At 52.8% G+C, this 11,432-nt stretch overlaps 1 protein-coding gene across 2 annotated transcripts in view; it reads right to left on the bottom strand.

Annotated features, from left to right (window-relative positions):
- Positions 1-1,104: 1,104 nt before the first annotated feature.
- ARPC1B (actin related protein 2/3 complex subunit 1B) overlaps positions 1,105-11,432 on the bottom strand; it is an 11,166-nt gene continuing 838 nt past the window's right edge. Inside the window, exons 1-10 of one of the 2 annotated variants that reach the window (XM_039848614.1) lie at positions 9,722-9,745; positions 7,598-7,674; positions 6,783-6,887; positions 6,161-6,383; positions 5,335-5,442; positions 4,033-4,239; positions 3,876-3,951; positions 2,727-2,932; positions 1,749-1,839; positions 1,105-1,408 (exon numbers count right to left, since the gene is read on the bottom strand). In XM_039848614.1, coding sequence (XP_039704548.1) covers positions 1,370-1,408; positions 1,749-1,839; positions 2,727-2,932; positions 3,876-3,951; positions 4,033-4,239; positions 5,335-5,442; positions 6,161-6,383; positions 6,783-6,887; positions 7,598-7,661 — 1,119 coding nt within the window. In that variant the 5' untranslated portion in view covers positions 7,662-7,674; positions 9,722-9,745 and the 3' untranslated portion in view covers positions 1,105-1,369. Of the gene's footprint in view, positions 1,409-1,748; positions 1,840-2,726; positions 2,933-3,875; positions 3,952-4,032; positions 4,240-5,334; positions 5,443-6,160; positions 6,384-6,782; positions 6,888-7,597; positions 7,675-9,721; positions 9,746-11,432 lie in introns of those variants that run through there. The other variant, XM_039848613.1, reaches the window with a different exon arrangement.

Below are 11,432 nucleotides of genomic sequence, written 5' to 3'. Positions count from 1 at the left end.
TTTGGGCCCCTGGGCTGTTTTCACCCAGCAGGGCATGGTGTCACTCAAGGCATGCCTACCCCACAAGGTTCAGGTGGCACCGAGCAGGGTTTAGGACCTGACCCTGGGTATCCATACTGGAGAGAACATGGGAGCTGGCCTCCTCCCTTATTTTAACCAAATAGGGGTTTTAGGCCAGAGTGGCCAGGGACCTGTTCATGTCCACAGTAGGCTGAGAGTAGCACTGTGCCTCTCTTTCCTGTCCTCCGGGTGCCCCCCTGTGGTTAACAGCCTCAAGATTTCAGTGCTGGGAGAGGGCATCCCAATAGTTGATACTCAGCATGACTACCAGGCATTATTACCTCATTTAGTCCTTACTACCCAGTGTGGTGGGAATGGCAGCTGGGACACTGGGCTTAGCACAATCATGTGAGCTGCCTGCAGGCTCAGCTACAGCACCTGTTTTGTCCCTGCACCCCTTCTGTGAGAGACGCTCTGCCTCATGAACAGTGTCCTTTTTACAGGGTCCTGAGAAGTCAATGACTGGGTGCCAAGCAGGTTTGACCTAAGGTCAGAGGGATTTAGTGGCAGAGATGGAATCGAGCCCATGATTCCCAGTGATCTCTACCACACCTGGGCTTGACTGTGCTGGAGGTTAATAGCCCTGGGTGCCCCAGAGGGGATACTACAGCTGCCAGCACCTGCAGCTCACCCTGGCCTACAGAAAACCCTTCATTGTCTATGCTAAAGAGAAAAACCATGATGATATAAGTAGGTAACTAGAAAGTATGTGATAAACAAAAATAACCCTTTGAATAAAATGGGAATAGGGGGAAATTGTTTTAAATAATGAGCATTTATCAGAAACCAAGTCTAAATGTCAAATACAAAAATATTAATTTTCCATTAAAGCCTAGAACCAGCCTGGAATGTACAACCACTTGTCTAGGAATCTGACTACTAAATGACAGGGAAGATACCTGGTCCTGTAGCTCCCAGGCTGGACTGCAGTGGGGAAAGAACCATTTGGGGGAAGGCCCTTGGGTTTAAGGATCAGTTTTGCTAGCAAGCAAAAATAAGCTACCTACGCCTGTGTAAAACCTCTCCTTCCAAACACAGGCAAGCATGTCTACAATTGTATTTTTATTACAAGTTTCAAAACAGTTCATGACCAACAGAGTGCTTTTGAGATTTTTTTTTTTTTACAATAAAAGTATTTCTTCAAGAAAAAGGCATATGTTCCTTCGAAAAGGTAAGAAAAGCTTCCTACCCCACCCCCCCTCCCTGTGGGGACCAAAACAGGTACCCCAGAAACATTTGGCAAAGTAAGACTTAGCCTCCTTGACCCCTCCCTGAGCAGCTAGGATGAGGCCAATATTCTCACAAGATCTCATTTGATCTTGAGGTCCTTCAAGGCTGATTCCAAGCTCTGGAAGGAAAAGAGCAGAACAGGCTGGTTCTCAGCTGTCCTGCACATACCCACCCACAGTGACCTGGCTCACACTTATCCCAGCCCCAGCTAGGCAGAGGACAGAGAACTTGGTCTTTGGGGTCTGGCTGACCAGGGTTTGAATCCCAGCCCTAAAAGGGAGGTGCCCCAGAATATACTGAGGCCCATATGTCAAGGGGCTGCCTCATTCCCCCACCTCATCCCAACAAAGTGCCTTCCTCCTTCAATGAATGAAAACAACATCCAGGGTGGCTGTCAGAACAGCAGGGAGGGAGGGCCCCTGAGGGTCTGGCAGGAAGCTAGGTGGGGCAAGGCTCACCTTCACATCCCAGATGCTCATGCCGCCATCCATGCCGGTAGTACAGAACTGCAGGCATTTGGCCTTACCCCCACTGAGCACCGAGATCTGGCTGCAGAGAGGATGAGGGTTTTACGGATCCCAGCCTGTGCCTATGCTGGACTCAAGACTACCCTACCCCCCAGGAGTTCCCTGGGGGCACCAGCACAGTGAGAAGTGCTAGGGTGTGCCTCGCAGGCTATGTGGGACCACAAGATGGGGCTCAGGAGACTGCTTTAGGGACAGCAGTACTGTGTGAGGTGCAAAGGGCAGCCCAGGCAACTGGAACAAGACAAAGACCCAGGCAGGATGTGAAAGACGTGTGTCTGGGGAATTTGTGTAGTGACAATAGGGTGGCAGAATGGATAAAAAGGAAGATGGGGCTGGGAGGATGTAAGGCTAGTTCTGAAGAGCCTTGAAAACTGGGCAAAGGTGTCTGATCCGAAGACAACACTGTACTGGGTGGCCACAGGCGGGTTTAACGAACCAGCTCTATCAGAAAGTCTTGCTACATTCTGTTAGCCTCTGGGTGGACACCTGTAGCTGGTAGGATTTGGGAGTTTTGGAGGGTCTCCCCCTAGTCCCAACCTAGTTCCTCAAGGAGGCTGCAGCAGGACCCCTAGTTCTGCCATCACCTCACCAGTTTCTAGCACTAGCCATAAGCCAGCTAAGGTTACTGCCTGGCCACCCTAGAGAACTGCAGGCTCCCACCGCTACAACAGCCCTCGCATGACCATGTCCTAGAAATGCAGAGCGAGGCTGACAGCTCTGCTCCAACCTAATGCTATTTTTGTACAACCTGAAGAGATCGACGTTTCCCTCAAACAGGCTCGCACCTACATGCTCCTGGGATGAGTCCAGATCGCGCACTCCCAGGCCCCGTCCCGCCCCTCTGGCCCCGCCCACACCTGCCTCTTTTCTCAGGCATAAAGACCAGGCCCCGCCCCAGGCCCCCCTCACCTGACGCTGTTCTTGTGCAGTGAGTCTAGGCCCGCCCCGCTGGCCACGCCGCCCTCGGAGCTCGCCTTCTTGTCGAGGTTCTGGAAGCGCTCGCGGGCCGTAAGGCCGCGCTGAGAGCTTTGCTTGGGCACGTCCAGCCGCCCACCGAAGCTCAGCGTTCCCGCGGCGCTGTCGTAGGTAAAAAGCACCGGGAAGCAGTCGTGGCCCTGTGGCGGGACAGGGTTGCTCTTTGAGCGCTGGCCGAGGGCAGGCGCAGTGCCCCTATTTTCCACACGGGGAAACTGAGGCGGTAATCAAGGCGTGATTCAGAGGGAACTTGGGCCACGAGTGTGGAGCCCAGGAGGCTGGATGCAGGACTGGAGCTATCGAGAAGCTGAATGCAGTGTGCGGACACAGCCAGGCCCGACCCAGGTAAACGGACCGGATGTTGGGGGTGCGCATATAGGGGCAGCCCGCACCCCATCAAGGCTAGCGTCTAGATGAGAAGCTTGTCTGAGATTCCTCTGGGAGCCCAGGGGCCTTATTCCTGCCCAGCCTGTTACACTTGTTTTAGGCCTGATCCCCCTCTGGGACCCCCATTATGTTGCTGAGGGGTGAAAGGGTCTTGACAGATAGGTGGACAAAGGGAGGAAGGGAGAGTAATAGTACCCTTCTGGACACATGGTAGAACTGCACTGCCTGCCTCACCCCCCCATCTACTCTGAGGTAGGTATGGCTTTGTCATTTCCACTGGCCAATAAAATAAGCAGAAATATTAGGATCCAGGGCATGAATTTTCACTTCCCACATCTCCCTTCATGGCAGTTGGGGAGCATGTTGGTGACAAAGCCTCCATATGCACTGAGCGGAGCGCCCCTCACAATACTCATGCTGGATATATAAAGTGAGTGAGAAATATTTATTGTGTTAAGCCACTGTAGTTGAGGACTTTTTTTTGTTACTGCAGCATAATCCCACCTATTCTAATCCATACAGATATATGGATGCATAGATGGGTGAGTGAGATGGAGGGAGGAGAGGGGAGGGGAGAGGAGGGGAGGGGAACGGGAGGGGAGCGGAGAACAAGTGAAGAGCTTCCTGGGCATCTCTGGGCTTACTGGGAGACCTGCTCTAATGGGCCAGTGCTCCCCTCCTTCCCTCCATCCTTACCGCAGCCACCAGACTGTTTTCTGTGATGAAGGTCAGGGCCAGCAGCGGCAGTGTTTCAGAGGCCAGAGTCGCAACACTGAGTGAGAAAGAGATATCAGCCACACTGGTCCCCTCCTGCTCTATGCCTTGGTTTCCCCTTCATGTAGCCTATACTCACGCCATCTTCTTGTCGGCATCGGCCAGGCACACAGTACTGTCATGGCTGACCCAGGCCACGCGGCTACCACTGGCTGAAAAGCAGACGCCATGCACCCAGCCACAGCTACTGCTGGACTCAAACATCAACTCCCCGAAGGGCATCTTGGAGCCCCATGGGGTGGGTGCTGGTCGTTCTTCCACCTCCTTGATGTAGGCTGAGAAGATCCTGCCCATAGAGGCAAAAAAAAAAAAAAGACTGAGGGACTGAGAGAGGCCCCAACGACGAGGGATTGATTCCCTCTTTCAGACCAGCCTGGTAAGGTCAAAGCACCCAGCTAGGAGCTCATGGTACCAGAACCAGCTTTTCATGACTGGAATCTTCATGCTCGGAAAAGTCTAGGCCTCAGTGCCCTCTTTGTGTAATGGAATGGGGCCAGGAGGTCTCCCAGCTCAGAGTCCTGTGAACTCCCAGGGTCCTTGGCACCCTCATCTGTGGACTGACCATTCATAGATGATGAAGCTGCCAGGAGGTGTCTTGGTCCTCATCATGCTGGTCACTACACTCTATAGCCAGCTCTTAGGATGTCCCTCCTCTCTCCTGCTCTGCACCTTGAACTAATTCTGCCCCTCGTCCTGGCAGCTCTACCCTGCACACTGCTGTTCTCACATACATTAACCCTCTTCTCTCCAACCCAGGGCCATAAAGGGGTCACCTAACAGATAAGGATGCCAAGAAACCAGCTCTTCACCCACCAACAGAGCCTCATCAGGACATCATTCTCCCTAGCCCAGGGCCTCTAAAGGGGCTTCCAGAGTCTAGGATAGCCTCATTTCCCAGGTGGAGATTCAGAGACCCAGGGGAGCTGAGCCCCCAAGTAAAAAACAGCCAATGGCTACTGGAGACTACATTCTAGACCTTAAGATAATGTGGCAGGATTTGTCCCAGCTTATTGGTCATTTATACCTTAATGTGAAAAAGTACACCCACTCATTTTCCTTCAGACAGGAGCCAGGAAACTAAAGGAGTGGGTGGGCTTCTAATGAAACGAGAGGAAGGTCTAGGAAGGAAACCTTGCTGATATTAAAAGGTTGGAAGGGGCGCATCCTGCTAAGACTCTCCATGGGCTGAAGACGGGACCCAGTGATGATCTTGAAAGAGCAAAACCTCAGAGGTGCTTGACTGAGGCCCCAGGTCACCCTGCTAGCAGCAGAACTGGTCTGCAGCTAGTTTGGAAGGCAGGGTGTGGGGCTCTTAGGACAGGGCTCCCCTCTATCCTCCAATCCCTGTTCCTGTGTTAATGTCAGGGGCCCACCCTCTCACCGGCACTTGAAGTCACAGGAGCCCGCAGCCAGGAGCACGTTGTTGGGGTGCCAGTCCAGGCTGAGGACAGTGGAGCGAATGGGCTTCTTGATGTGCTTGCACACCCACCTGGACATGGATATCAGACAGAGGGAAAGAGACGGATAGACAAGTGGGCAACCTACCTTGGCGCCTGGGGCCTCAGTGCCCTGCAGACCACTGAGATCCCAGGAGGGAGGGACCTGGACACTGCCAGTCCATGGGCCTGTCAGGGATATGGTTCAGGACAATAATATGTGGGAACCCTACCCTCAGTCTCCTTTAAACCTCACAATGACCCAGGGCAGACTCAGCTAAGCTGCCACCTGGCCAGGGTGGGATCTGAACTCTGGTCTCCCAGATTCCAGCCTTCATTCCTGCCTGGCCTCTGCCCTCAGGGACCCAGGAGAGAAGATTATGATGTGGCTGGGAGCTTGTGAGTGGGCCTGGAGTGTGACAGGCTGGGTGCCTTGGGCAAGTGAGTTTGCCTCAGGGCCCTACTTTGCTCATCTGTGAAGTGGGGACAGTTCAGATCCAGTCTCGTGGGCTGTGGGGGAGTCAATGCGAGTATGTGTGCAGGGCTGAAAGCAATGACCGCAGAGGTGGCCCTGGTGTGGTCTGTATCCTTGTTACTGGGACAGGGCTGTGGGAGCATCCAGTGCTGTACAGGGAGCCCCTCCCCTCACCTACAAGGTCCAGAGAAGACACTTTGCCCATCTGATGCTTTCCGGGACACTCCAGTCCCAGCACTGTTGGTCTGCAGCCCAGAGTCCCTCCTAGCCCACTCAGGCCCTGCCCAGGCACCCACCAGTCATTTTCCTGCTCAAAATAGCAGATGGAGATGACACGGGAGCCACTGCCCACAGCGAACTTGTTCTCATTGGGGGCCCAGCGCACACAGCGAGCAGCCCGGTTGATCCGCAGGATGACAAGCGTTGGTTTCCACATGCGGCCCTTCAGTGTCCAAACGTAGGCATTGCGGTCTGTGCCGCAGGTCACAATGCGGTTACTCTCGGGGGCCCAGTCAATGCCTGTGGTGTGGGGAAGGGACACTAGGTTGAAGCTATCCAAGGAGAATTGGCTAGCTCTATCAGTGTCCATGTAATGAAAACTGGAAGAGCTTATTGGGGTTGTTACAGCTCCCCCAAGTATCATCAAACATGCTGGAAGGACAAGCCAAGAGACAGCAAAGAAATGAGTCCTTAGTAATGCTGAGCTGCTGGATCAAGCCTTTCCTGAAGCCCAAAAACCTGAGTTTTACGGTAACATGAACCAACATAGTCCCTTCATAATTTAAGCCACTTTGAATGAGGGTTGTGTTACTTACAACCCAAACTATACTACCAACACAGTGGGTAGATGGTCCTGGCTGGCCCTGCCCTGTCCCCCTGCCTTCTTTCAGGAGGATGATCTCAGCTAGCCTGACCCACCTGTCACTTGCCCATTGTGTTCTTTGAGCTCGTGCACCTTGACCCACTTGGCTCCGCTCTTCTCATAGATGTGCACCTCGTGGTTGTTGGGGCAGATGGCGATTTCTGCAGGAGATATGGGCAGGATTTAGGGAGTGGGAGGATGCATGTGTACCAGGTTCTCCCCTGCCCTCATGACCGCCCTCTACCAGGAATGTCCTTCATCGGCCACCTGGGCTACGCCTTGTCCTTCAAGACCTGGACTCTCCTCCTTTGCCATGGAGGGGCCTCCTGAAGCCCCCCAGGCCCTGCTGGGCCCCCTTGTGATGCCTCCCCAGGGACTGGCCACCCCTCACCTGTACCACCCACAGTAGTCTTACGACCTCTGGGAGCTTCTCCCCGTCCCCTACTACTGCCCTCTGCTCCCAACTCCAGCCATAGTCTCCTTGCTATCCCACTTCAGGTCCTCTGCATCAGCTCCTCCCTCCCCTCCCAAATGTTACCTTCCCCAGCCACCTTTTCTAAACCTCCACTGTGTGTTCTTCATAGCTCATCTTACTACCTGCCATTGCAGGTTATGTCTTTGGTTCTCAGCCCCAGTCTGGGAGGCTCAGCATCTACAGTCCTGCCTGCGCCAGGCCATGCTCTCACCTCTACCTCTCAATGCCCACTCGCCTGACTGCCCCTGCTTGTGCCCAACCTGCTCATCCCTTCCATCCTAAACACCCAGGACCAAAAGTGAAGGAGGGAGACAGCTGGCCCTCACAGAGTCCAAAGTCCAGGATGCTTGGCTGCTTTAATGCCCACGTGTGCTCCAGGGGATGGCAGGCACTCACGTGTGCGGTCCTTATTCCAGGCGTGGCAGCTGATGGGTTCTACCAGGAAGCTGTGGTAGGCCATGGTTTTTCAGCTTCTGTGCCCAAGGGGGAAAAAAACCCAAGTCAGCCCTGCCTCTACCCCAGACCAGGCTCCAGCTGACCTCATGAGAAGGCAGCAGGGGCCACTCTGCCTTCAGACTCTGGTCTGGCACCTTGCTTCCTTCCTGGGACCTCAGGTTCCCTCCTCATAAAATGATAGTTCTCATGGGATGTCTGTGAGGCTCCAGGGAATAGATAAAGGATGGGGTCAGGGGTGGGAGATATAGGGGTGTAGGTGAAGCTGCTACTGTGAGTGGGGTGTGCTAGGACCCTGCACCAGACGGGCCATCGCCCATCATATGTACCCCAGTCTTCTCATAGGTAGAGCCATCCCTTCCTCAAAGGATATGGTGAGGATGAAATGAAATGGGGCGAGGATGGAATGAAACAATCGGATAAACTGAGGGGAGAGCAGTACCCTCCACAACCAGAGCCCTGATAGTCTCCACCCTCTTGGGGTGGGGAGGAGACGGGAGGGAGCAGGTCTGCAGGCACTTGTGGGCCAGGGCATAAGCAGATAGACGGGTCCCATTCTCAAGAAAACCCATTTGCTGCTCCTGTGGCAAGGAGGATGGGCAGGACTGGGCCTTGAGTGGGTGGTGGGGTCTTTGAAGCCCCAGGGTGGCCTGGCTTTGGGGTAGAGTCCAGAGGGCAGCTAGGTGCTTGTAGGAGGGGGATTGGGCCCGGCACTGTAGGTGCAGCCCTTGCAGCAGCAGCTGGAGAGGGGTGTCCGCTCCCTGACCCCAGCTCAGTCCTTGCACATTTCCAGCCTCCTCCTTCCAATGATGGGGGGCTTACTGGCTGAGGAGGGGTGGGGTCCATACCTAGGTGGGTCACCCGCAGCCTCCCTTTACTCACACCCCTCCCCACCTGGCTCTGCTCACTTCTGTCCTGGACTGGCAGGCTCCTCCCAGCAATGGCCCTCTCAGGCCACACCCTCCCTCCAGGTTCCCATGCCTGTTCTTCAATGCCGAGCTTGCTGCCTGCCCTCAGCCATCTCTGTGCCTGGAGCTCGCAAAACTGGCCTTCACAGATGCTATTCCCTCTGCAGGGAATGCTGCTTCCTCTTGGATGTGCCTGGTGTACCTTCAAGGCCAGTTCTGTCCACATTTCACACTTGTGTGCTATTATCTCCATGCCACCCAATGCCCACTCATGTTCTATTCAGCAAAATCCTATTCATCTGTAAATACCAAAGTGAACATCACTTCCTCAGCACCCCAGGCTCCAGCCATATGCTCATGTGTGTTTAGCCTAATACACACATAAGCACACTGCTCCCACCACAGCTGCCTCCCCAGCCTCTCTCCTTATAAGGCCTCTTTGTGTAGGAGAGCAAAGGCCCCGGAAGTGGCTCTGAGCTGTTGGCCCAGGTTAGCAGGCCTGCTGGGGATTTCCCCCAGGCTTCCGGTGCATCTGGGCCAGGCTAGTGCTGACATCCAGTTTTGCTGGGCAGGGTATCATCAGTGTCTACACCACAGATGACAAGACTCGGGAGTGGGGGAGCACCAGGCCTGTCTACTAAGCTATGCTAATCTGCCCACCCCCATTTTCCAAGGACACCAACAGGGCAGGGGCAGGGCTAAGGCCAGAGAGCACTTCCAAATCCCTGGACTCCAGCTGAGGTCAATCACCCCCAATCCCTTCAGTCCCAGAAGGAAGACTCTGGGTCAGAACGAAGAAGCCCTGTGGCCGCAGCCTACCGTGGATGGGAGTGGAAGAGGGGAAGACACAGTTCCCTTTTAACTTTTTTATGACTTCTGCAAAGCAACTGAAACCAGCAGGGCCTCAGCAATGACTCCCAACCCCCACAGGTTACAAATGAGGAAGTGGGAGCCCAGAAAGGGGTGGGCAGGGCTTCTTTAGCCACTGTGGCCTCAGGGCTGTAGCCTCCTAGCTCAGGAATCATTGGATTGTCCCTATGGTCAGACCCAAGAAAAGCAGCCTTCACACTGGGCCACCTGCCTCAGGAGTTTTGACTTAATTATTCTCGGGAAAACCTCTATACTACCAAGGGGCAAGAGGGGCTCACTGCCAGCCAACCTGTCTCTGAGGAGAATGCTGTCAGGGCTGCTTTGCCCAAGTGTGTTGACAATTCAATGCCTCAGCGCTGGTTCCTGGTGGAGACAAAGGCTTAGAAACCTGCAATCTAGAGGAGGATTCAAGGAGAAAATAGCTTCTCTTTAAGGCAAAGCAAGTCAGGTGAACCCTCCTGCTGCCTGGCCAAGGGCTCAGGCCTCAGTGCTCCTTCCTTATAGTGCTGGGTTCAAATTCAAATTCTGACTCTGTCCGTACTGGCTGGGTACTCTCAGCCAATGCTTTCCCTCATATCTCCATTCAGAAAAGGTTAGGGCTGGAAAAGGTAACAGGCTGTAGGTTTTTTCTTGCTTTCAGAGAAGCTTTGCCAACCTTTTCTGAATCCAGAGATTTGATTGCATTTGAGGCTAATCCAGGCAGGAGCTGCCTGGGGCAAGGATCTCAGCTCTACAGGCATTCAGGGAAGTCCCCACCCAGTGCAGACGCTGGCTGGAGGGAGCTGCCAGCAAGCCATTTTGCAGCATGCTAGGCAGTAACTCAACTTCCCGTTGTGTGTGGAACAGCCTTTGCTACCCCTTTCCCCTAACTCTGCTCTTGAAGTCTTACAAACTAGGCAAAGTCAAGAAACACAAATGAAAACAATCATAAGGTACCATAAAGTCCCAGTTAAAGTACACAAATGAAACAAAAACTAAAAACACATAAAACTCAATGTTGGCAGGGCTGTAGAGAAATTCTCATTTGTTGCTAATTTGTTCAGCCTTTCCGAAGAGGCTCTTGTGATAGCTCTCAATTCAACAACTGGGTAAGAACAAACAGAACAGAATAACGTGAATAGGAATTTAAGATTAACACCCTTTGGTGGCACAAATTCATTTTGGTACTAAGAAAACAGCTACTAACTTTTTTTTTTTTTTAAAAAAGCAAGCATGTCCACAATATTCCTCTTTATACTGGTGACAGGGTAGAAAAATCCAGATGGCTACAGACAAGGAAAGAGTACATGTGATATTAACACACTGGGATACTATTTAATTATTAGAAACAAACCTATGTGGATTATATACAAACACATATGTAATAAACTAAATTTATTTGGCATCTCTATAATGACCAGGATTTACCTAGGATATTGACATACATTCTCTCTTTTACCCCCTAAAGCAAGCTCAAGAATATTTTTTTAACTTTAATTTTGTAGAGGAGGAAACAGACACACAAAAGCTAAGATTTGCTCAAAGTCACACAGGTCTTAAAAGGCACAGCAGATTCTGACTCCAAATCTCAGAGGCTAGGTTCACCTGGACAGACATTTTGATAAATGTAGGCAGGCCTTATGATGGCAGCAGCAGTATCAGCACACATTTAGACTGTGTGTGCCTGGCATATTGCCAAATGCCTTACATATTCATATTTATGCCTCACAACATGAAAGGCTCCCATTTTCCAGATAAGTTGAGGCCCAGAAAGGTTAGGTGGTTTGCTAAGGTTATCAGCCAGTGACGGAAGAAGCTGGCACTCTTACCTAGGTCCCTGAGAGTTCACAGGCAATGAGAGCTTTTAAACATCGGGCAGCAATGCCCGCCAGGTGGGAGGAGCCTGGGGACAGCCTGGAATAACCTGGGGAGAGCCTCCAGGTCTCCTGCTTCACAGTAGTCATTACAGTATTACTGTCACTGCCTGCAGTCCCGGCCCTGCCCCGCCTGGGCCGCCTGGC

This window comes from Pteropus medius, unplaced genomic scaffold (genome assembly GCF_902729225.1).
Source record: "Pteropus medius unplaced genomic scaffold, Ma_sr-lr_union100, whole genome shotgun sequence".
NCBI classification, from domain to species: domain Eukaryota; kingdom Metazoa; phylum Chordata; class Mammalia; order Chiroptera; family Pteropodidae; genus Pteropus; species Pteropus medius.
The sequence above is the reverse complement of the archived record's forward strand: the minus strand, read 5'-3'. Positions and strand labels throughout refer to the sequence as shown.